General features: G+C 47.1%; 2 protein-coding genes across 2 annotated transcripts; both read left to right on the top strand.

Moving 5' to 3' along the window:
- The first annotated feature begins 310 nt into the window (after positions 1–310).
- RPL18A (ribosomal protein L18a) lies at positions 311–6,245 on the top strand. Its single transcript, XM_083574751.1, has 5 exons — positions 311–467; positions 1,406–1,585; positions 3,742–3,871; positions 5,072–5,181; positions 6,097–6,245. The coding sequence occupies exons 1-5, from the start codon at positions 450–452 to the stop codon at positions 6,187–6,189; spliced, it is 531 nt and encodes a 176-aa protein (XP_083430877.1). The 5' UTR covers positions 311–449; the 3' UTR covers positions 6,190–6,245.
- A 1,881-nt stretch (positions 6,246–8,126) lies between these two features.
- Positions 8,127–21,469, top strand: KICS2 (KICSTOR subunit 2). The gene is made up of 3 exons (XM_083574615.1): positions 8,127–8,522; positions 18,089–18,377; positions 20,164–21,469. The coding sequence occupies exons 1-3, from the start codon at positions 8,288–8,290 to the stop codon at positions 20,978–20,980; spliced, it is 1,341 nt and encodes a 446-aa protein (XP_083430741.1). The 5' UTR covers positions 8,127–8,287; the 3' UTR covers positions 20,981–21,469.
- Positions 21,470–24,179: the final 2,710 nt, after the last annotated feature.

Here is a 24,179-nt window from a genome sequence, read left to right as displayed (position 1 = left end):
TCATACAGATTATGGCATGAGTGGCAGCTGTCCTGCCTTGAACACAGGCAACTGGGGGACTGTAAATTTGCTAAGCATAGCAACGCCATCATTTTATCCTTTCAGAATGACAGAAGCATCCGAATTTAAACTTTCAGCTGCCTTATTTGCAGTGACGTGCCTATGAGAGACCTACGCTATTCACGTAGATTTTGTCGCGCCGCGAACCACAAGCTATACACCCCTCCTTGAGGCCGTTCACGTCAATTCCGTTGGAAAACTGACTAATAAGCGACGTGTTCCGTCTCGAGACGGACGTTTCTCGCGCCCATTCAGAATGCTTTCCGCATGAAACCAATAGCGGGCGGCAGCTCCCCCGGAAAGGCGGGGCGTCGCGTCGGGTTGGTGACGTGCGGGTGTTCGCGCATGCGGGCCTTCCTTTTCTGGGTGGCAGCGAGAGAGGCAGCACCATGAAGGCGTCGGGCACCGTAAGCGAAGCGCGGGTCTCGCGGGCTTGCGGGCGTGTCGGGCAGACGCTTCTAATAAGGCAAAGCGGGCGGGGGTGGGGGAAAGCGGCTGAGGGTGGTGGCGGCGGCCCAGGGAGGAGGCGGCTTTCCGTGGGTCTTTCCTCGGCCTTGTCTGGCTCAGGCCACGAGCGAGCGCCCAATATGGCGGCCTTGGCGCCGTCAGCTCCTGGCAGCGTGGAGCCTCCGGGAGACGCGCTTGGCTGAGAAGCCCCGCCTAAGGCGGATGGTTCCCCCCCACTCCAAGGCCGTGGTATGGGGAGGCTTCCCCTTTATATCAGGCCTACTCCTCTCGCCTCCATTCCACCCTCATGGGAACATGCAGTTTCCAGTCGGGGCTGGTCTTCCTGCATCTTTTGAACTGGGCAAACTACTGATCGTTGAAATATACTTTCCCTGTATGTCAGGGATGGGCCGATATGTGTGCGCACAATGTACAGAGCTCAGTATGATTAACGTCAAGATACCGTTGCACAGGTGGCGCTGTGAGTTAAACCACAGCGCCTAGGACTTGCTGAGCAGAAGGTTGGCGGTTCGAATCTCCGCAATGGGGTGAGCTCTGGGGTGAGCTCCCGTTGCTCGGTCCCTGCTCCTGCCAGCCTAGCAGTTATAAAGCATGTCAAAGTGCAAGTAGATAAATAGGTACCACTCCAGCGGGAAGGTAAACGGTATTTCCGTGCTGGCCACATGACCCGGAAGCTGTACGCCGGCTCCCTCGGCCAATAAAGCGAGATGAGTGCTGCAACCCCAGAGTCGGTCACGACTGGAACTAATGGTCAGAGATCTCTTTACCTTTACCGTTGCACAAGTAATTCATTTTTTACAATCATCTTGCAGGTAAATACACCCTGGCTCTAAAAGCAGTATGGATTTTTCATGTTTGTTTTCTCTCTCTCTTTCAGCTGAGGGAGTACAAAGTTGTTGGGAGATGCCTCCCCACTCCTAAGTGCCCAACACCACCTCTCTATCGTATGCGCATCTTTGCTCCTAATCATGTTGTTGCAAAGTCCCGTTTCTGGTACTTTGTCTCTCAGCTGAAGAAGATGAAGAAATCTTCTGGGGAAATTGTGTACTGTGGACAGGTAAGACCACGAACAAACTTAAATCTTAAAGACCTGTTTAATTTTGTGGTTGGAATGCTTGCTTATTTGCTTAACCCAACATTCCCAGGTACCTAGCTTGTATATATCACCTGTGGGAAACTTCTGTCCCTCCAGATGTTGCTGCATTACAACTCCTACCATCCTTGTCAATTGGCCATGCTAGTTCAGCAGCATTTGGAGGGCCAAAGGTTCCGCATACATATATTTGACCAATGCTTTCAGAATGTCTGGTCTAGCTTTTTTGGCTTCGTCAAAAGTATTTAAGTGCTGTAGGTTGGCTCAAAAATTTTGCTGAGTATTTCGCTGCACATTGTCAGTGCAATCCTAATCATGCTTACTCAGAAGTAACTCCTATTGAATGCAGTAGGGCTTCCAGGTAGGTGGGAGTTAGGATTGCAGCTTGAAATGCTTTCCCTCCATTTTGAAAACACTTAAAATTAATGTTGCTGTGTTTCTCTGTAACATGCTACTACTTCTTTGAAGAATCTAATTGGTGTAGCGTGTGGATTTGGCAGGATATTCTGTATTACTGTAATGTTTTGGGCATTTTACAGTTTTTAAAAGGGGTAGACATAGGACAAGGACGTAGAAAAATATTCCTTATAAACCTCCAAAGTAATCTCTTGATTTCAGCAGAATTTACATAGGGTAGTCAAATCCCAGGTGGTATGGGATGATGGGAGTTGTTGTCCAACATCATCTGGGAACCCAAGGTTGAGAAAGCCTGGTCTAGAGATTGTTTCTCATTTAAAAGAATCCAAATTGGCCTGGAAGGGTTGAGATTGAAAATTGGTTATAAAAATCTAATTCACATGGAGAGATTTCTTTCTTAAAATACTATAATTTGAGTTCACCCAGTAGAGCTTATTGGCAATAAGCTGGAGTCAAATGAAAGAAAGTGAAACTTAACACTTAATCTGCAGCTAATTTACCACCACAAGATGTGTTGATGGCCGCTAGCATAGTTGCATTAAATGGTTAATTACTAAATGAATCTTTCATGCTACAAGGCAGTATACTTCTGAAAATCAGATACTAACCTTCATATTTATATACTATTTTGAGCTTCTGAAAGCATCTTCTGGCATTCTGTCCACAGTTGTTTTTAGATTAATTCTGCAATCATAAGCACACTTACGATATAAGCCCTTTTGAATACAGTGGGGCTTCTGAAAAAACATGCATAGGATTACACCAGGATCTCCGAAACTGGTGTCATCTGGATTTCAGAACTGCATCTCTCATCAGCATTTGACAATGCTTGATAGGACTGATGAGAGATGGAGTCCATAGCAGTTGACGGGCCACAGATTAGTCTATCCTGCTGCAGATGGACATTGGTTTGCTGTACCAAGGAAATTTTACATTCTTACTAGGTTGTTTTGTGATGCCTGCATATTGGTTCCAGGAATGATCCACATACAGTACTTAAAGCAGTACTTTGTACTCAGCAGCATTTTGTAGTAATGAAAGCCATATATACCATATAACAGAGATGAGGAATCTGTAGCCCTCCAGATGTTGCTGAAATAAAACTCCCATCATCCCGGTGTTAGAAACACAGATATGAAAGCTAGGAGCTAAATGGCACCTTAAACCTTGGTTATGAGTACATCAACGGAATGTCTAGGCATGCTTCTTTAATAACAGTACAGTGCTGAAAATGAATGAACAGCTAAAATATTATGTTCATTTTTCACATGGTCGAGTCCTTCCCCTCCCACCACCTAATATTCTTAAGAGGGTCTCTTCTCCAATCTTCAGAGAGTAGCTGGAAAATGGGAGTCAGAAAAATGTCCTCCTTTGCTTCCACTCTGCAGTTTTAATCTGAAATCTTAGGCGCCATACTGCTCCCAGAGCTCAGAAACTGCTCGCACTAATGAAATTTCCTGCCACAAAATGTGCCTAGAACAATGGGAGTTTTGAACAGTTTATCATCCTGGAACATTGGCCATGATGGCTGATGGGAGTTGTAGTCTAAAACATCTGGAAGTTAATAGGTTCCCTATTCCTGCCATATAAATTTAACAGCAATGAAATCTCTCCATTCTGATCCATTTGTTGATTCTTTCACTTGTTATATAAAGCACTGGTAGTCTGTAATGTGATTTTTCTGACAATTAATGCAATCATAGGTTTTTGAGAAGTCTCCGTTGAAGGTGAAAAATTTCGGTATCTGGCTGCGCTATGATTCTCGTAGTGGAACTCATAACATGTACAGGGAGTACAGGGATTTGACAACTGCTGGAGCTGTTACACAGTGCTGTAAGTAGAGACCCTTTGGAATGTTTGGTTTCCTTTCGATACCACTATTGAAAGATAATGAAAAAGAGGAAATAATTCAAAGTTTTTATTGTGTCATCCATTGCATTTATTTTGATTAGTTATGCAACCTAAATTGACTAAGCATTTTATATAAAGCCAGGTTATAGTTGGCTGCAACCTATATTTCTGTGACTTAAGAGTTGTGGTGGTAGTTTTGCTCCACCCATGCAGATTCTTTAACATTAAAGGTTGTTTCCAACAAATGCCCTACCACAGACTTATATGTGTGCAACAGAACTTTATCTCCTGACCCTCCCAGCACCTCCTGTTCCCTCAAAATTATCTCCTGATGGTTGGGGGACCCCCGCTCAGAGCTGATTTTTTTTTGGGGTGTGCACTGGGGGGAGAATAAACAAGTCCCGCACAAGTGGAATTTTGTTCATGCAGTGTTGGATACAACTCTTAAGGTTTTTTGAAAAATAAGTTGCAGCTTTGTGTGCTCTAGTCATAAACAAGTTTGGGACTGATGCACATTCCATTGTTCTTGACGGGTCTTAGTTATGGATAATGTGTCTGGCATTCTTTTCATTGACCCAAGCCAGGTCAAGATAAGTTTCATTCTTTTAATCTGTTCATAGCCAGACTTATCTTGACCTAGTTTGGGTCAACGAAAAGGTTAGCATGGCTCAAAACCAACCTGCTGTTGTCGGACTACAACTCCCATTACCCCTAGCTCCAGGACCAGTGATCAGGGATGATGGGAGTTGTAGTCCAACAACAGCCAGGGACCAAAGTTTGAGAAACACTGTATAAACTGTACTCTGCCACCTAATTCATGTGATTTGTTGTGTGAAAATTACTTTTAACTCTTTTTTTGTCAACTGGGAACTTTGGCTGTCCTTTAGGACTATCCACATGTACAGATTACATGATGGAAGAGCCACAAATTGTTACTGGTGTTGAAATTTAAAACTGCATACAAACCCAAAGAGCATTGTTTATAATAAAATGTTCTTGCCGTGTGTGCAGATATTAAATGTACCTTGTCGCCTTTCAAGAGCTGCTGTGCCTTTGAAAGTGAAATTGAAGGTCCTACAAATAAATACAGAAAGATTGTGTATTTGTGTATGTATAGATAGTTACAGGGCTCAACCTTGTTTATGTTATTAGAATAGTTCATAATTGTCTGGCATATTACAGATCGCGATATGGGAGCCCGTCATAGAGCTCGTGCTCACTCAATTCAGATCATGAAAGTTGAAGAGATCGCTGCTAACAAGTGCCGCAGACCAGCTGTCAAGCAGTTCCATGTAAGTAGATTAAATGCGTACTTTTGACATCTCTACAAAGTTGAGAATGGAACAGTCTTCATCAAAGTGAAGTCAATAAAAAACTACAGTACTAAACCAAATCAAATTTCAATCATGTAAAATTGCCTATACTGGGTCTGCATGAGCAGATCTTCACTCAAGAGAATCCCCCATCCTCCTAGATCAATTTCTGGGACAAGAGGGGGTGCAGATTGTAGATGAGGGAGGGAAAACGCATTATACTCATGCATGGACCCATTTTCTTTTACTGTAAAAATACTTTTGTGTTATATAACATGAAACAACATGCTTTTATTTAATAAGAGAAACCTATTTCTCCTCTTGCTGCTTAGTTTCAAATTTATAGTATTATGTATACACACCTTGTTTTGTTCTTTAAAATGTTCATTTGCAAAATGTCCTCTAAGGATTCAGTCTTTGTTTCTTCTTTGCTGATTAAAACATACAGATGTTTGTTTGGTTTTGGCTTATTATAAAAAAATCATATAATTTTAATGCAGTGCAGTGTGTCCCCCTGCTTTTTTTTACCACAATGCAGATTCTGGTGCAGATATGTAAGTGGTACCATGATATTACTGGGAAAAATGGATTTATATATTTTTGTAGTCCCATCAGAAAGGGTATGGAGCCTGAAACATATCTGATATTGAAGGACACCTAAAAGACATTTTGCACTAGTGACTTTTTAGCAGCTTTGGGATGCTGCCTTTATTACATGTGCGTGGGGATTAGAAAGGTGCATCCCTGTTGCTATTAACATCCAAGATGTTAATTTATTTTTACTAACTCTATTTTTCTTGTGTAGTAATGTCAATTATTAAAACATAGTAGCCATGAATTAATTTTACTAGTTAGTGTCTAATGAACATTTACTAATGCTTTGTTTTCCTACAGGATTCCAAAATCAAGTTCCCTCTGCCACATAGAGTTCTGCGTCGTCAACATAAGCCACGCTTCACCACCAAGAGACCAAACACGTTCTTCTAAATGCAGACTTGGTTCATTTGCTCTGAGTTTCAATAAAGTTCTTTTTGAACTTCTGATTATTTTTGTTAGGTCTGGAACATAATTGTCCTAACTTTGCAAATACAATGTTGAGAGAAATTGCACATCTGCCTGTCATCCTCTTCCCACCTCTCTGCTGTGCATCTGTGGAAGGACAAGGGAGCTGATGGATCTAGAGTATCATTCACAGAACAGGATGCTCTCTGATAGACCCATATACAGACTGGCTTTGTCACCTTATCACAAAGAGCCTTGCTTTTAAGTTTAGAAAAGAGAAGAGCAAAGTTTCTCAGGTTGCTGAGGAACAGGTAATTGTTATTGCCACAAGTAGTGATTTGCTACCTTAAATTGCTAGGCACACGTCTGTGGCAGTTATAGAAACTACATATAGAAAGTTACATTTTGTACTTCTTATTTTGCCTGTCACTTTCCTTAACATGTAAACAGACTCCAACTCAACAAAACTAGCAAAGAAGAACACAATACTTCCATTATGAACACAGGAAAATGCTAAGTTGGTGTAGCCTACACATATTTATTGCTCCAGTGTGCAAACTGTGTACAAAGAAAAGCAGTCTTGCCTTGATCTTAGGAACAGCAGATGAAGTACAGAAGCTGGAGGGTACTAGTTGGCTGCAAGTAGGTGGGTTGAATGCCAGGCCTAGTGGATCCTGCCATGACATAGAGGCCTCCCCAAATTGCCCACTATGCCAGGTGCTGAAAGTGTCCCTGCATATTTGCACCAGAGTTTGTGTCTCCTATGACTGAGCTGAATATTTTGACTTGACAGACTCACTATAAAAATAGTTGAAAACATTGGGAAGGGTAATGTGAGGCACAAAAGTTGTGGCTATAGTGGGTGTGGAGAATCTTTGGCTGACGGCGTTTTCCCAAGCTATGCTACACAAAATGCCAGATATGGGGCTGGTGACGTTACAGCTGACTGTGCAACTATGGCACAGCCATCACTGCAGAAAGCAGGCACAACATCTGACAGGTGGTGACTTAAAAGGCTACTGGACAGATGCAATGCTGATACCATGATAGTGATCTTTCCCCTGATGTTGCTACTGTAAGTTTGGAAAATTTATCCAGAGATAAATTTTATGTCTTTCCTCTTAGTTCTTTCTCAGAATCCAAACACAGGAAGCAAGGACAAATTGACCAATAATCTTGATTTTACCAGAAAAATATAGGACGACTAAGAAAGCTGCAAAACAGACTGGTGGCATGTCTTTTGGTAAAGAACTGGGTGCTGAGTTGGAAGTACAGTGGTACCTCCGGTTAAGTACTTACGGTAATTTGTTCTGGAGGTCTGTTCTTAACCTGAAACTGTTCTTAACCTGAAGCACCACTTTAGCTAATGGGGCCTCCCGCTGCTGCTGCGCTGCCAGAGCACGATTTCTGTTCTCATACTGAAGCAAAGTTCTTAACCCGAGGTAATATTTCTGGGTTAGTGGAGTCTGTAACCTGAAGCGTATGTAACCCGAGGTACCACTATTGTGTAAGTGTGTAGCATGAAAAAGGAAGCCTGATACAGTTTTGGGCATGGGTGGCCAATCCCCAGCCTGACTGCGCCCCAAACCTGGCCATTATCAGTGGATGAGCAAAGAAGGAACGAGTTCCAACCCCACCGCCGATGTTCCTGTGAACATGCAGCTGTAGTACAAGGTTCGCCCATGCCGCCTTCGGGCCACCGCTCTAGGACTTGAGCCCTTCTGTCCTCGCTGCGCTCCTATGGAAATAAATTAGCCCCCGCCCCGCCGATTGTTGGATTCACTAACCAATAGGATTCGTTCCCCTGATGCCTCGTCCCCGCCCCTCACCAGCCTCGCTCGGGTTCCCCCGCCCTTTGGCTTCCCTGATAGATCACGTGGCGCTGCGCCTTCCCTACAGCCCGATTGGCTCTTGAATAGGGAAGGGGCGGGCGCGCGGGGGGCGGTTATGATGGCCGCCCTCCGGTTCACGTGACTTGTCCTTTAGGTGTATATGTCTGCGGGAGCGCGCGCGTGTGTTTGTGGATGTCTCCGCGTTGGGGCGCGGGAGAGGTGGCTGCCGTGCGCGTGGCGGCGGCGGGCGAATGGGGGAGTCTACCCCTCTGGGCGCGCCGGTGCCGGTGGAGCAGGCGGTGCTGGAGACCTTCTTCTCGCACCTGGGCATCTTCTCCTACGACAAGGCCAAGGACAATGTGGAGAAGGAGCGCGAGGCCAACAAGAGCGCGGGCGCCAGCTGGCTCTCGCTGCTGGCCGGCTTGGCCCACCTGGCCGCGGCCGAGAAGGCCTATCACAGCATGACCTTCCTGGGCCAGAAACTAGGTACCGACCGGGCCGCGGCTGCTGCTTTGGGGCCGCTTTTCTTCTCTCCCCTCCTCCGCCGCCCCATTCAACTGAGGCGCAGGTCTCCCCTTGACAGAGAAGGGCAGTTCTTCCTTGATGGGCGGAACTTCTCCTCGGGCCCGCCAGCAGTTGGTCCCGAGGTGTAGATGTTGAGTGAGGGCAGGGGTGCCAACTTGAATAAAATATCGGGGTGGGGGGCAGATATTATGTGAACTGCCCTGAGTCCCCCAGCTATAGGTAAAGGGACCCCTGACCATTAGGTCCAGTTGTGACTGACTCTGGGGTTGTGGCGCTCATCTCGCTTTTTTGGCTGAGGGAGCCGGCGTACAGCTTCCAGGTCATGTGGCCAGCATGACTAAGCCGCTTCTGGCGAACCAGAGCAGCGCACAGAAACGCCGTTTACCTTCCCACCGGAGCGGTACCTATTTATCTACTTGTACTTTGACGTGCTTTCAAACTGCTAGGTTGGCAGGAGCAGGGACCAAGCAACGGGAGCTCACCCCGTCGCGGGGATTCAAACCGTCGACTTTCTGATCGGCAAGTCCTAGGTTTAACCCATAAGAATAATAAGCCGCATCCCCGCCATAGCTGTCAACTTTCAGATTTGAGAATAAGGGATCAGCAGCTTCACCTGTCCCCAGGGACAGTCTACCGGATATCTAACAATCCGGGATAGCAGCGGGAAGCAGTGGGAAATGGCGCTGGAATAAGGGAATTTCCCGTAAAAAAGGGAAGGTTGACAGCTATGATCCCCGCATAAACAAGGTGTGGCGCACGCACCTCATTTGAATGGCAACACCCATCAACTTTGGCTGCCGCCCCCAGCTCCCTCAGGTATTTTATTTGAGGGGGGGGGGCAAAGGGACCTCGGCCCCTAGGAGTTGGCTCCTATGCTGAGGGGTTGGGCCTATGTCATCCCCCTTCTGCACTTCACTCACCTCCACACACCTTTCCAGACATCCATATCCACGACAGCCTTGGGATGTTCAGCAGAACAAACAAAAGCTAGGGACAGCTCAAAGGTATATTTGCAGGCAAAGGTGTACGTGTTTCATGGAAGAGTTGCTTCAGACTCCCAATGTTCATCACAAGCAATACATCCTGTCATCCTGCCATTATAGTTCCCGTTTCTTGCCTGGCAGAAACTGAATTCAATAATAACAATATTGAGGGCCCCCTTTTTTAACACAATACATCGGCTTTTTGTTCTGATGCAGCCTGATAGTGAAAGCAAGTGCTGGAGCAACTGCTTTGCATGCAGTTAGATCTGAGGTTCAGTTGGAAACACTGGTGTGGAGATGTTGCCAGTTAATGTAGGCCAGTGGTGTCCAAACCTTTTTCAAAGAGGGCCAGATTTGATGAAGTGAAGGGCCGTGAGAGCTGGCCAAAGGACCAACCAAAGTTGTTGAGCTTTTTTTAAGTTGGTGAGCTTTTTTTAGGCAATGCTACTGAGCTAGCTAGAACAGAAATCTGATTCATGCAAGGCAGTCTGTTGCCGAATGGAAACTAATAGGCAGGAATCATTTTGGGTGCTGGAATGGCCATTTAAATGTGATAGAAAGAGTCCCAGTTAATAGACTTTGGAAGGAGAGGGTGGTGAATGGGTCCTTCATCGTACAGGCTGCAGATTAACTTTCAAATCATTGAGCAACTTAAACGTTTGTTCAGATTTATAAAGCTACTCTAAAACAGCATTCTTTGACATGGCACTGGCAGTCCAGGTAATGTGCTGATATCAGTAACCTGTTAGGGCTTTCTGCTTCTTCTAATGCTCATGTTTGCAGAACTAGGTTGTCACATGGAACTGTCAGCAACACCAGTTTAATAAAATCACCCAATAGGCACTGTCCAAAAACAGAAAAGCATAAGTCCTTCCTGAGGTCTCATATTCTGAAAAAAGCCGTGAGACAAAAGGAGAGAAGAGTTGCAGAGGAACTTTGCACTTGCTGGAGTGGGAAAAATAAAAGCATGAAAAGAGTTAAAGAATCTTGGAGGGATTTTTAGTCCTTGCTTTCAAAATCACAGCTGGTTACAAATAAGAATTATATTACTCTCATGCACTGTGTTCTTTGCATTTGATTACTTAACTCTGCTTCCTTCCCTTAATGGGTCTTGTGACTCCCTTAAGGTGTGATGTGGCTCTTGGGAAAATACATGCTTAAGCTTTCTTAATCTTAAATAATTTAAAATGTACTTGCTTGTGTGCTTTTAAGGACTAATGAGCAGGTCTTTGAGTTCATCTGTTTTCTTTGAGTTCTGATTTGCAGTTAGAATGTTGGTATATTCATGACTGTACGTTTCACATTTCAGGGTTTAAAAAACTTAAAAGTGTTTCGTGTTGTTTGGTCAAAAACACATTCAAAAGTCTAGCTATTAATAGCAACATGAGTTATTAACTGTCAGAGACTGCCTCTAGGTCCCGGCTCACAAAGGACCAACGCTAGCCGGTAGAACGGAATAAAGTCTTTATTGAAGTATAGTTTCCATTTCCACATCTTAGCGTGCGTCTCTACGTCTATTCCCTAGATCGGCGAAGTCCCATCTGAATCTCCGCCTCCTGTACACCAGTTCAAGACCCTAGCCTTGCTCCACCTTTTGCGTCTCTCCTTTCGCCTCTGGGTCCTACCACCCCCCGGGGTTCCTTCCTTCCTGGATGCCTCGGATGCGGACCCTTCGGATTCCTCCCCCTCCCTTCGGCGGGCTTTAGGACCTGGCTCCCTTTCCGGGCTGCTCATTGCGCCTCCCTCTGGTACATTTGAACTTGGCGCGCGCGCGCTGTCTCCGACCCTCCTCTCTACCGTTTCCTCGCTCTCTGACGCAGGCGTGGCTGCTGCCGGAGAGCTGCCTGTCGCTGGTGCCTGGAACTCCTCCCCCCTGCTGCTCTCTGGTGGAGTAGCTGGTCCGGATTTCCAGCTGCTGCTCTCTGAATCCCCTCTGGTCCCTTCTTCCTGGGGTGCCCCTCTTGGTAACCCCCCAGCTCTGCCCACGGGAGCCCCTTTCTGTGAATCCTCCGATTCGCTGGACAGACTTAGAGATCTCGGACGGCTATCATCGCTAACCTCTCCTTCCGATTCCTCGCCATCCGTTCCCTCTGCTCCTGAACCCCTGACATCCATCCCCCCCTCGAAGCCCCCCCTTCCCCCCTCCCCTCCTTCCGGTGTGGGTTCTGGGTGCTCCGTCGTGGCAGGGGTGAGTGCCGGATACAGTTCTTCCCTCGTGTCGTACATTACATCGGGCAGGTCTGGCTCGTCCTCCGTGCGCTCGTCGACGTCGATCTCCTCTGCTTCCATCTCCCTGCCTTCGTGTTCAAATCCCACGTCCTCCCCCAACACGTCCATGTCCATCTCTCCCCCGTTCCCCTCTGAGGGTGATGCCTGCCAGGGACCCCCCAGCCACTTCCTGCGCCACTGCTCCTCTGGTTGATTATCCCACCAATAGGAGCGGTCTGAGGCAGAACCCGAGGGTGAACCTTCCGGAGAGCGTATGTGTGGTGCCGTCTCCTCGTCCGAGTCGAACCCCTGGAACGTGCTGCCTGAAAGTGTGGGTGTGAAGAGCCAGTCATCGAAATACTCGGCTGGCATGGGCCTGTGTGGGAAAATGGCATGGAACTCTTCCTTGAGAAGAGGCTCGTCCAAGGCATAGCCCGGCACCCAACTGTTGGCGCTGGCCGGGGTATCCTCTCTGGCAAGAAGGTATTCTACTCCCTCTTCCCCCCATCTCGAGTCTAAAATCTCTGTGGCTTCGTTGATGCGCTCCCCTCTTGGCGACCCCCTTTCCCTGGGTCCTTCTCTGGGCGGATCTGGTGCTGTGCCTGGCTCGTGAAATCTATGCGGTGCTTTGTAGGGCGTGAGCACCGATCTATGGAAGACCGGATGCATTCTGGAACCCTCCGGAAGCGCTAACCGGAAGGCCACTGGATTGACCTGTGCCTGGACTTGGTAAGGCCCTAGCTGCTTATGCCCTAGCTTCTTCTTGGCCAACGATCTGGTCGGCACTGCTTGCGCTGCTAACCAAACCCAGTCTCCCACCTGTATGTCTTCCCCTACTCTCCTGTGTCTGTCAGCCTGCAGTTTGTATGCGTGCTTTGCCAGTTCCAACTGCCTCCTAAGCTGTTCGTGGACTTCCTGCAACTCTGACGCTAATTCTTCCGCTGCCTGCGGCTCCCCCTCCCCCACTCTCTCTAAACCTGGGAAGGTTCTGGGATGCCTCCCGTTGTTGGCGAAGAACGGCGTCACCCCCGTCGACACGTGCTTCGTATTGTTGTAAGCGAACTCTGCGAGGGGCAGGTAGTCCACCCACGTGTTAGGCTGCTGATTGGCGTAGCATCTCAGGTACTGCTGCATGATGGCGTTGACCCTCTCCGCTTGTCCGTTGGTCTGCGGGTGTCTCGCCGACGCTAGATTGATCTTGACGTTCAGGATGCCCATCAACTTTTGCCAGAAGTTCGAGATGAACTGCCGCCCCCGGTCGGATAGAATAGATCGTGGCAGACCGTGGACCTTAAACACGTGGTCTATGAACAGTTTGGCGGTCTGTTCTGCCGTGGCCACCTTCGCACACGGAATGAAGTGTGCCATCTTGGTAAACATGTCCACCACCACAAGCACTGCCGTCTTTCCCCTCGAACTGGGCAGATCCGTGACAAAGTCCAGGGCCACCCGTTCCCACGGCTCAGACGGCGTCTGCAACGGTTCCAGCAATCCCGCCGGCGGTTTGTGCACTGACTTGGCCCTTTGGCAGGTGTCGCATCTCGAGACGTAATCCGCTACTTCCCCCCGCATCTTGGGCCACCAAAAGTCTCTGGTCACTAGTTCTACAGTCTTTTCTCTTCCAAAGTGCCCGGCAGTGGGGGCGTCGTGTAGCTGCTGCAGCACCCTTGCGCGGAGGTCATTCCCCGGCACGTAGAGTGCTCCCTTGCGGATGAGCAAACCGTCTCTGATCTGGAACTCGTCGTCCTTCACCGTGCCCTTGTGCACCTCCTCCATCTTGGCTAGCGCGAAGGGGTCCTCCTGCAACGCTCGACGTACGGCGTCCAGATCCACGGTCGCCGAGGCGCAAGCCCACGCTTCCGGTGCGAAAATGTGCTTGGCTGCCGACGGTGCCTCCTCCTCGAGGTATTGCGGCTTTCTGGACAAGGCATCCGCCATGATGTTGTTGTCACCCGGGATGTACTCTATCTTGAAGTCGAAGTCCGCGAAGAACTCTGCCCATCTAATGTGCCTCTGATTCAGGAACCTCGCCGTGCGCCAGTACTCTAGATTCTTGTGGTCCGTGCGGACCTGCACTGTGTGTCTGGCTCCGATAAGGAAGTGCCGCCACGCTTTGAACGCTGCATGGATGGCTAGCAACTCCCTGTCCCAGATGGTGTAATTCTGCTCCGACTTGCTGAGCTTCCTTGAGTAGAAGGCGCACGGCCTCCAGTCCCCCTGCTGGTCTTGTTGCAACAGTACAGCTCCCACGGCTCTGTCTGAGGCGTCCGTCTCCACCCTCATCGGTCTGCTGGGATTCACATGCAGCAGCTGCTCCTCGGAAGCGAAGAGACGCTTGAGTTTCTGAAAGGACTGCTCCGCTTTCTCCGTCCAGATAAACTTCTTCTTCTTGGAGCTGAGCGTGTCAGTGATGGCCGCCGTTTGCATAGCGAACCCCTTGATGAACTTGCGATAAAAGTTGGCAAAGCCGACAAACCGCTGGACTTCCTTCCTATTGCGCGGGCTTTTCCAGTCCAATACTGAGCGAACCTTGGCGCTGTCCATGGCGAGCCCCTTGTCCGACAGTTTATAGCCCAGGAAATCCACCTCCGTCACGTCGAACTGGCACTTCTCCAGCTTGGCGTACAGCCTGTGCTCCTTTAGTCTCCGCAGAACTTCCCTGACATCCCTCTCGTGCGCTTCTCGCGACTCAGAAAATATCAGGATGTCGTCCAGGAAGCATACGCATTTCTTGTAAAGGAGTCCCGCCAACACGTGATGCATAAAGGCTTGAAAACAGTGAGAGCCATTTTGTAATCCGAAGGGCATAACTCTGTATTCGTAGGTGCCCAGTGGTGTGAACATGGCCGTCTTCCACTCGTCGCCCTCCCGCACACGAATCAGGTTGTACGCGCCTCGCAGATCCAACTTGGTGAAAACGCGTCCTTTCCTTACCGTCGCGAGCAGGTCGTCTATTTTGGGCATGGGGAAGGACGAGGGCTTGGTTTTCGAGTTCAAAATTCGAAAGTCAACTACAAGCCTCTTCTGGGGCGTGTCTCGCTTCTTCACAAAGAATACTGGACTGCCCCCTACAGCTTTCGACTCCCGAATGAACCCGCGCTTCAAATTGTGGTCTATGAACTCCCTAAGTTCCTGCAGTTCGTCCTCAGACATGGAATACAGTTTCCCTGTTGGCAGCGTTGCCCCCGGCAGGAGATCAATCTTGCAGTCATAGGGTCTGTGGGGGGGCAGTTTGTCCGCCTCCTTCTCGCAGAAGACCTCCAAAAACTCCTTGTACTTGTTGGGCACCGCTTGCACCATGCCTAGGTGTAGCTGCTGTGCATCCTCTCGCCCCTCTCCTTCCTGGCAGGTCTGGATGCAGTGCGCTGCGCAGTAGGAAGAGCAGAAGGTCAATTGCCGCTGGTACCACGCTAATGCCGGGCTGTGCCTATCCAGCCAACTCATGCCCAACACTATGGGCGTGTCCGACAATTGGGTGACGTTGAAGCTGATGATTTCTCGGTGATTCCCAATTTGCATCACCATAGGTGGTGTCTGCTGCACCACCTGCCCCCCGAGCAGTTCCCTGCCATCCACTGTGACCACGTTCAGGGGCAGTGTGGCTGGCAGTAGCGCTATGTTGTGTTGTTGAAGGAATTCCAGTGCGATAAAGTCCGCATTACTGCCAGAGTCAATCGTAATCGGCACTTCTAAAGTGAGACCACTGGGCAGCTGGAGCGATGCGGTGAGCTGCACCACTGGTTTGGGCGGGAGGGGATCCGTGGGCTTCAAAATCTCTGGGGACTTCTTCACTGACTCGCCTGGCTGGCCCCCAGTGCTTCCGTTTCCCTGCCGTGGTTCACTTTGCTGAGTTGCTCCCATTACTGTCATTGAAGCTGCAGTGTGCTTGTGGAGCCTCTGGGGACACTCTTTCGCCATGTGCTTCGAACTGTCACAGATGTAACACTTCCTGTTCCCTCTAGGCTGCTTTGTTTTGACTGCTCCCGGTGTTAAGGCTCTGGTGGCTGAATGAGCTCTAGCACCGCCGATCTCCATTGGCTCCTCCCCCCCTGCTTGCGGAGGCGTTGATTGCGCACGCGCGCCATCCCTGGGCAAGAGGGAGGGCACTCTGGCTGGTGTGCGTCCCCAACGCCCTTCTCCTCTGTCCCAAGGGCGGTCCTCCAGCCTCACCCCCACTGCAAGCGATCTGTCCACCACTTCCTGGGTGCTTTTGGGTCTCTCCCCCCGCGCTATCTCATCCTTGATTTGGGGGTTCAATCCTTCCCAATAAAGATCTCTAACGGGGGGGGAATCCTTGTCCCACCCCAAGGCATTGACCAATGCAAAAAAGCGGGAGTGATACTGCCTCACGCTGGCTTTCCCTTGTCTCAGCTCAAATATGTCCTTACGGGCAATGTCAATGTCTATTTTCGATAGAAAGCAAGAATCCATCGCTTTAATGAATGCAGCTGAACTCTGGAGCGCTGGGTCCATATCTCTCCACAGATTGCGCAGACATGCTTTCGCCTCTCCATGCAAATGAGACAAGATAAACCCCACTTTTTCTTGCTCATCTCTAAACTCTTTCTCCAGCAGTTTCAGCGCAAACTGCACGTCTGCTCGGAAATTGGGGTACTGCTGCAAATTCCCATCAAAGTGAGATACAATGCTGCCTCCAGTCCTTCCCAACCCGATTCCCTCGGATCTGGAACCCGTTTGTGCCTGCTTAGTAAGCACTTCCAACCTGGCTTGGAGATCTCGGCATGCAGCAGCCGCTTCATCCTCTCTTTTCCTGGAGGCGATTATCTCTGCGCTGAGCTGCGTTACCGCTTCTCGCAGGGAAGCAATTTGCTCTTCAGTAGACATGTCGCTTGACTTTTGTGAGCTCCAAAGGCACCAGTCCTCTTTCCTCCCTGCTTCGCTCCCCACACGCCGCTTGAGTCAAAGAGAACTGATGAAAACTTCAGTCAGATGGGACTTACTGTCAGAGACTGCCTCTAGGTCCCGGCTCACAAAGGACCAACGCTAGCCGGTAGAACGGAATAAAGTCTTTATTGAAGTATAGTTTCCATTTCCACATCTTAGCGTGCGTCTCTACGTCTATTCCCTAGATCGGCGAAGTCCCATCTGAATCTCCGCCTCCTGTACACCAGTTCAAGACCCTAGCCTTGCTCCACCTTTTGCGTCTCTCCTTTCGCCTCTGGGTCCTACCACCCCCCGGGGTTCCTTCCTTCCTGGATGCCTCGGATGCGGACCCTTCGGATTCCTCCCCCTCCCTTCGGCGGGCTTTAGGACCTGGCTCCCTTTCCGGGCTGCTCATTGCGCCTCCCTCTGGTACATTTGAACTTGGCGCGCGCGCGCTGTCTCCGACCCTCCTCTCTACCGTTTCCTCGCTCTCTGACGCAGGCGTGGCTGCTGCCGGAGAGCTGCCTGTCGCTGGTGCCTGGAACTCCTCCCCCCTGCTGCTCTCTGGTGGAGTAGCTGGTCCGGATTTCCAGCTGCTGCTCTCTGAATCCCCTCTGGTCCCTTCTTCCTGGGGTGCCCCTCTTGGTAACCCCCCAGCTCTGCCCACGGGAGCCCCTTTCTGTGAATCCTCCGATTCGCTGGACAGACTTAGAGATCTCGGACGGCTATCATCGCTAACCTCTCCTTCCGATTCCTCGCCATCCGTTCCCTCTGCTCCTGAACCCCTGACATTAACATTTAATGATGGCAATGCTGTGTAAAATCCTTAGAGAAGAGGTTACTTCTAGGTTGAGTATATTCTTCCCAGCAAACTTAGAAGTAATATTTAGACCTTTCTGAAAACAAGGCATGAACAGTGCCGCAATGTGGCAGAAGGCCCCTGATGAAAAATTAATTTGGAACAAGTAGAGGTTAAACTGGGACGGAGGTGGCGCTGTGGGTTAAACCACAGAGCCTAGGGCCTGCCGATCAAAAGTCGGCGGTTCGAATCCCTGCGATAGGGTGAGCTCCCATTGCTCGGTCCCTGCTCCTGCCAACCTAGCAGTTCAAAAGCACGTCAAAGTACAAGTAGATAAATAGGTACCGCTCCGGCAGGAGGGTAAACGGCGTTTCTGTGCGCTGCTCTGGTTCGCCAGAAGCGGCTTAGTCATGCTGGCCACATGACCCGGAAGCTGTACGCTGGCTCCCTCAGCCAATAAAGCGAGATGAGCGCCGCAACCCCAGAGTCAGTCACAACTGGACCTAATGGTCAGGGGTCCCTTTACCTTTAGAGGTTAAACTTGCTAAAATGCAATCTTCTATTACGTAATAATGAAATGTCTTACAAGTCATTGTTGCTGCTGAACATCCATAGTATGGGTAATATATACTTCTTTTAAAAAAAAAATACAGGTGGACAGTCATTCTTCAGCCGAAAAGACTCTATACGAACCATATATACATCTCTGCATAATGAACTGAAGAAGGTGGTGGCAACGGGTCGGAATGCATTGGGGGGAACAGCCCCTCACCTAGAAGAACTGCTTTCTCACCTGTCTGAGCAGCTCTGTTATTTTGTTCAGGCTCGAATGGAAATTGCTGATTTCTATGAAAAAATGTATAGCCTGAGCACCCAAAAGTTTATCAACTCCGAGGAACTGGTCAACATATTGGAATCCATCCTTAAAAAATACAGCTCAAGGTCAGTGTGTCCTTTTAATGTCATTGATGTCTTTATTTTAAGCAGAAGGATTGAAAATTTACATTATAGCTTTGTCAATGTAAAAGCAGTCCGGAATCCAAATGGTTTAGTCTTTATACCATTTTACATATTAGCAAAAAATGAGTTTAAAATATATGAACAATGCCAACAAAGTGTCTGCAATTCCCCCCAACCCCGGTGTTTTATATGACCGGCTGTTGGAACAGGGATCTGGCAGTTTCTATCATGTTTGCTATCCAACAATTTCATTAACTTTCATCTTCCCCTACCCCTTAATTTTTTTTTTGATGGGCTCAGGAAGCCTGCAAATTTATACATAGTGTCTAAATTTAAGAACATAATCACAGATTTAGGGTTGGTACAAAATTGTATCCTCTCAGCCTTATCATCATGATTTTTCTAAACTGCAACATCCACTAATTAATTTTAAATAGTTCCCCATAATTTATTTATTTTTTTTTTAATATGGTTTCATATCTGTATTTCTTAATTGTCAGTGTCAGGAGTAGACATTTTTGTGTGTGTAGAAAGCAGGTGTGGAAACGACTTTGTAATGGTGTCTGTGGTAAGGCTTTTAATTAGTACACATTTCTGAGTTTTGTCATTTAGCCGCCTTCATCATCATCATCATCATTCAGTTGGCAATTTTCTGGAATTACAGTTTTTCACTAGATGTCCCCGACAAGGCTTGCATTCAGTTTAAATTCTGCTTCATTTAAACTTGGTTAGCTGAGAGTCTTATATGGTGGACTGAAGGCACATTGTCTCCAAGTAGGCAACATTTTTTCAGACACAATATCAGGAATGTTCCTCTCATTAGGAAACAATTTGAGCACTGGTCTGTGCTTTTTCTTCGTTATCTAGTTTGCAGTAACAATAAAATGGCTGTTGACCTGGTCGTTGGAACCAACTGGAGCTGAAATTTTGTAGAAATGAGTAGTGGGTCACTTTCAAGTGGATGTTTATATAATTTAATTAGTATAACTTATTCTGACCAAAGTTTTCTGCTGCATCCAAATGTGAAGCATTCTATGGTGAGTTGGAGGGGCTTTGTTTTTTTTGCAGAATTTGGGAATAAATCATATATTATCCAATACTTGGAAGTATTGGCCCACTTCACATGTATGCTATAATTAATGGTTTACCTTGAACATACATTTCTGGTGTGTTTATGTCCTCTCCACTACTGTGTGGAGGAAACAAACCATGATCTCTGGCTTAATGTTCTGAACTCTGCTTTGTTTTGCTCCCAACAACCATAATCAGTAAGCCAAGAATAAACCTTGGCTAAGATTATGGTTTGTTAGGAGCGAAACAAACCATGGTTCCTTGTTCAAATACAACGCCTAGCTGGGGATTATGGTTTGCTTTCTGCCAATGTGATCCAAGAGGAGTGAAGCAGGCATGATTTACTATGGTTGATGGCTTCTTGTGATGTGTGAATGTGGCTGTTGTGCCCCTTGGAGACAAGCATAGAAATTACTCAACTTGGATACATTGGTGAGTGGAACATGGGCGAATTGCTTATTCGGTGTACCTGGTACATGATTGTAACATGCAGAGTTGCCAAGATCTTACAATCCTATTAGAAGTAGTGACAAAGCTCTTCCATTCTGTTTTGTACCATGGTGTTGTTTCTGGGAAGGACAGCATTTGGCAAGCATGCTCTAGAACTGTACACTCTCTCTGGATTCCTGGCTGATTGAGAGAATAGCTTTTCTGTGCAATGCGTCTCATGCATCTCGAAATGTCTTCCCTTCTCTAGATTTCATCATCCAATCCTTAGTCCTCTGGAAAGTAGCTTCCAGTTAGAAGCGGATGTGCTTACCCATCTTTTGAAGGCTCAGGAACAGATCTCAGAGTGGAAATTCCTCCCATCCTTGGTGCATTTGCACAATGCTCACACAAAGCTGCAGACCTGGGGACAGATTTTCGAGAAGCAACGAGAAACCAAGAAACACCTGTTTGGCGGCCAGTCTCAGAAGGCTGTGCAGCTGCCACACCTTTTCCTGTGGCTCATGAAACTCAGGAATATCCTCCTTGCCAAATTTAGCTTTTACTTTCATGAGGCACTTAGTCGGCAAACGACGCCATCAGAAATGAAGACATTGACTGCAAAAGCCAATCCTGATTATTTTGGGAAAATTTCCAGCTTTATCAGGAAATACGATGCTGTTAACGTTTCCTTAATCTTTGACAACCGTGGATCGGAGAGCTTTCAGGGACATGGTTACCATCATCCCCATTCCTACAGAGAAGCCCCCAAAGGTGTTGATCAGTATCCTGCAGTAGTATCTCTGCCCAGTGACAGGCCTGTTATGCACTGGCCCAATGTCATCATGATTATGTCTGACAAGGCTTCTGACCTCAACAGTTTGGAAAAGGTGGTCCATTTCTATGATGACAAAGTTCAAAGCACATACTTTTTGACTCGCCCCGAACCTCATTTTACCATTGTAGTTATTTTTGAATCCAAGAAGTCTGAGAGAGACTCTCATTTTATCTCTTTTCTCAATGAAACTTCCTATTCCCTTAAGAACTCAAAAGCATTTGCAAGTCTGAAGCCTGGATCCAAAGGATAAAAGGATTTGCTATTAAAATTGTTTATTGGACTGCAAGGAAACTGGCTTTTAAGGCTTCTAGAAATGCCTGTTTGTGTATGTTGGTCATTTTTTAAAAATATAGAAGCTATTTTAATATTAAGTATTTAATGTTTAATATTAATATTCAGCATTTTTGGAATGAATAGCTTGAATGATATAAAATTGAATTGGAAGGTGGCAAACTCCTCAAATGTAGTGCACTAAAACTATCAGGATGGTGTTTTGCTCAACTGCTGTATTTTTTTTAAGTCTATATGACACTTGTTTGCCTTTACCTAAATGCACTTTATCTGCTGCTGGTCTGTCACTTAGCATTTGCTGGAAACAGATTTGAATAGGAATATGGAGTGTGAATCCCACCACCAAAAGCAATTGCTTATATTAAAAGTATTCTTTGGTCATATTCACTGGAAAATGTTGGAACTTGAAGCAAATAATTGCAATAAATTAAATGCATAATGGAAAAAATACCTTTCTTTCTCAACTCTGTAAAACCTTGGTCTGGAATTCCATAACCCACATATAAGGCCCCATTTCATCATCTTGTGGCAGTGTCTTTACAGATCCCTTTCTCTCTAAGTCTTATGCTTAGTTATGCTATAGGAAGCTGTATATACTTGTTATTATTTATTTTTAAAAAATTATATCCCATATCTTTCCTTGAAAGAGCTCAAGGTGGCTAATAGTAAAAATAGCTCATGGTTTGTATCCAGTAGTGCCACCTACATCAGCTCTGGAAGGTTTGGGGGCTCCAGAGCAGGTTCAGGGAGAGTGCCAGGGCAGAGGAATACATTTCAAGGGGGGACAAAAGGAAGAAGTCCTATTGTACTTGCAGAACTCAGCTTTTACAACCTTGGATCCAAACTCAAATACAGCAATTTAAACCATCAAGCTAATACAGATACATGACAGCATTAAAACGTCACCAGGAAGCAACAACTCTGCCGTGAAATAAAAATCAATCAGCCTCGGGGCATTTAAGGATATGCAAATTTCTTAAACTCCCTTTCCAAGTCAGCTATGTACCTAACCAAGGACCTTAGCTTTTATAGAGGTATTGTTAACTGGTTTTTCTTTTCTGGCATGCTGCCACATGCTGCCATCCTTCAGCTACTATTCCAGAACAATGTACTCAAAATGTTGTTTTTTCCTTCTAGAAATGAAAAGATCCCGACATTTGCAAAAGATTCAGAATGGATCCTCAGTATTGTCATTTGTGTGGCACCACCCCACTTTCTGTGGGGTGGGTGGGGGCTTGTGTGGGGTGGTTTTGGAGATAGCTGCTTCATGCCACTCCCTCTGACCAGTGCAGGCTGTCAGTTTGTGAACTATTCAGAAACGTGAAGGGAATTCAGGGATCAGCTGTAGCTCAGGCAGACACAGAGAGTTCCTCTTGTCTAACCCTTTATAATTGGTTAGAATTCCAGAATACAAGGTATTATATACCAAGAAATCCAAAGAAAACTTGCACGTGCTTAGAAATCCTACGTTTACTGGCTGGCAGGACACACGGGAGGGTAAGGAGGGGTGTGCCTACAACCACAGAAGTTTTCTCAGTTTGGGTGCAACCTGCCATTAGTGTGGGAGGGGGGGAAAGGCACTCGCTTTGTAATAACAGCAACCATGTGACAAAAGGTGTAGAATATCAGCTCCAAATGCACTTAAAAATGGATCCAACCACAGCTATAGCACCATACATGGCAAGTGTGGAAAAGCCCTGACTAATGCATGGCTTTTTTATTTTCTTCTCTTTGGAGAGGTTAGTCATACTTCTCTCTCGTGAAGAGATAATCACACTGTGCAAACCACTGGCATGGCTCTGTTGGCCACTTTGGAATATTTGGGTATGGAGGGAGATTTTAGGGACAAGTTACTTTTCTTTTTTTCTTAGAAGATGAGCCATTTTGTATGGTTGGGTGCTATCCAGACCCAGTGTTTTGCCAGTTTTAATGTCAGTAGGGCCTAGGATGTTGTCTCTTACCACCATTTGCCTGAGTTCCTCAAAACTCATTTTCTGTGAAAGGGATCTGTCTTACACCCTCTGCTGTGAAGACAAAAGCAATGCATTCAACTTCTCTGCAATCTCCTTTGGTTGAGATGGAAGTACATTCATTCATTTTTTGCAACACAACAGTTCCAGGAAAAGATAAATGTTCCAGTATGGGAAGAAAGAGCATATATCTTTCAGAGAAAATTAACAATAAAATAAAGACACGGTATGACTAGAGGGGGAATTTTGTTATTGATACCATGGGATCTATCGGTAGGTTTCTATGACACTCCTGCAACCACCGTCCACGCACCACCTCAAATTGCAAAAGCCTCACTGGTTGTGGATTTAATTGCATTTTCCCAATGGTGATATATTGCAGCTGAGTGCTGCAATAATTCAATATCCTGAACAGAAGCCCTTTCTTGAAGGAAAGACAGTTGTGTCCTACAGAACAAATGAACATCAGCTGTGCTACATTTGTTCTTTGAAAAACTGGTTGGGAAGATCCTTGGGGACCGGAGAATATAGTGTGCAGGTATTGTCAGGTGTGCATGCAGGAGACAAGCCCCGTGACCAATAGGACTTTGCAGGACTGGGGCCTTCCTAAGTTTGTTCTGAAGAGGCAAGGCATGGCCTCACAGGTGAGGCCGATTGGTAACTCACAGCACCTGGTGGCAAGAGCTGGGAAGGGATATAAGGTCAGCATTTCCCTTCGGCTCTTTGCCACAGCAACATGCTTCCTGTCTTGCTGCGTTTGGCTTCTTGCTTCCTGATCCTTGAACCTCAGCTTCTTGACTCCCTGCTTCTTGATCCTGGGACCCTTGACTTCTTAACTCCTTGCTTCCTAACCCTCAGACCCTTGGCTTCTTGACTCCAGCTCTCTGACCCTTGGAATCTTGGCTGCTGACTCCTGGCTTCTGGACCCCCGTTCCTTCTCCCACCCTGCCATCTTGCCCCTGGTCCTGACGTCGCCTGCCGGGACTTCGATCACCCGTGACAGGTATGGTTTAACTGTTGTGATGTCCAACTCTCTTTACGCATATTACACTGATGGCATTAGCAATAGCCTTTAGAACAATATAAATGGAAGATTAAAGTAATAGTCAGACCTTGCGCTGGTATTTAAAATCACAGTCTGTTTTCAAAAGAGCAGTTGAAAGTACACCTGTGTACACTTTGGGTTTG

Source organism: Podarcis filfolensis (genome assembly GCF_964270895.1).
Source record: "Podarcis filfolensis genome assembly, chromosome: 10".
Lineage (NCBI taxonomy): Eukaryota > Metazoa > Chordata > Lepidosauria > Squamata > Lacertidae > Podarcis > Podarcis filfolensis.
Note: the sequence above shows the minus strand (reverse complement) of the source record. Positions and strands in the feature narration are given on the sequence as shown.

Excerpts from the sequence above, each read along its gene's own strand:
- RPL18A (XM_083574751.1), top strand. Across the intron at positions 3,872-5,071 it reads TGGAGCTGTTACACAGTGCT|ATCGCGATATGGGAGCCCGT; the intron begins GTAAGTAGAGAC and ends GGCATATTACAG. Across the intron at positions 5,182-6,096 it reads CAGCTGTCAAGCAGTTCCAT|GATTCCAAAATCAAGTTCCC; the intron begins GTAAGTAGATTA and ends GTTTTCCTACAG.
- KICS2 (XM_083574615.1), top strand. The coding sequence starts at position 8,288 with ATGGGGGAGTCTACCCCTCTGGGCGCGCCGGTGCCGGTGGAGCAGGCG. Across the intron at positions 8,523-18,088 it reads CTTCCTGGGCCAGAAACTAG|GTGGACAGTCATTCTTCAGC; the intron begins GTACCGACCGGG and ends AAAAAAATACAG. Across the intron at positions 18,378-20,163 it reads CTTAAAAAATACAGCTCAAG|ATTTCATCATCCAATCCTTA; the intron begins GTCAGTGTGTCC and ends TCCCTTCTCTAG.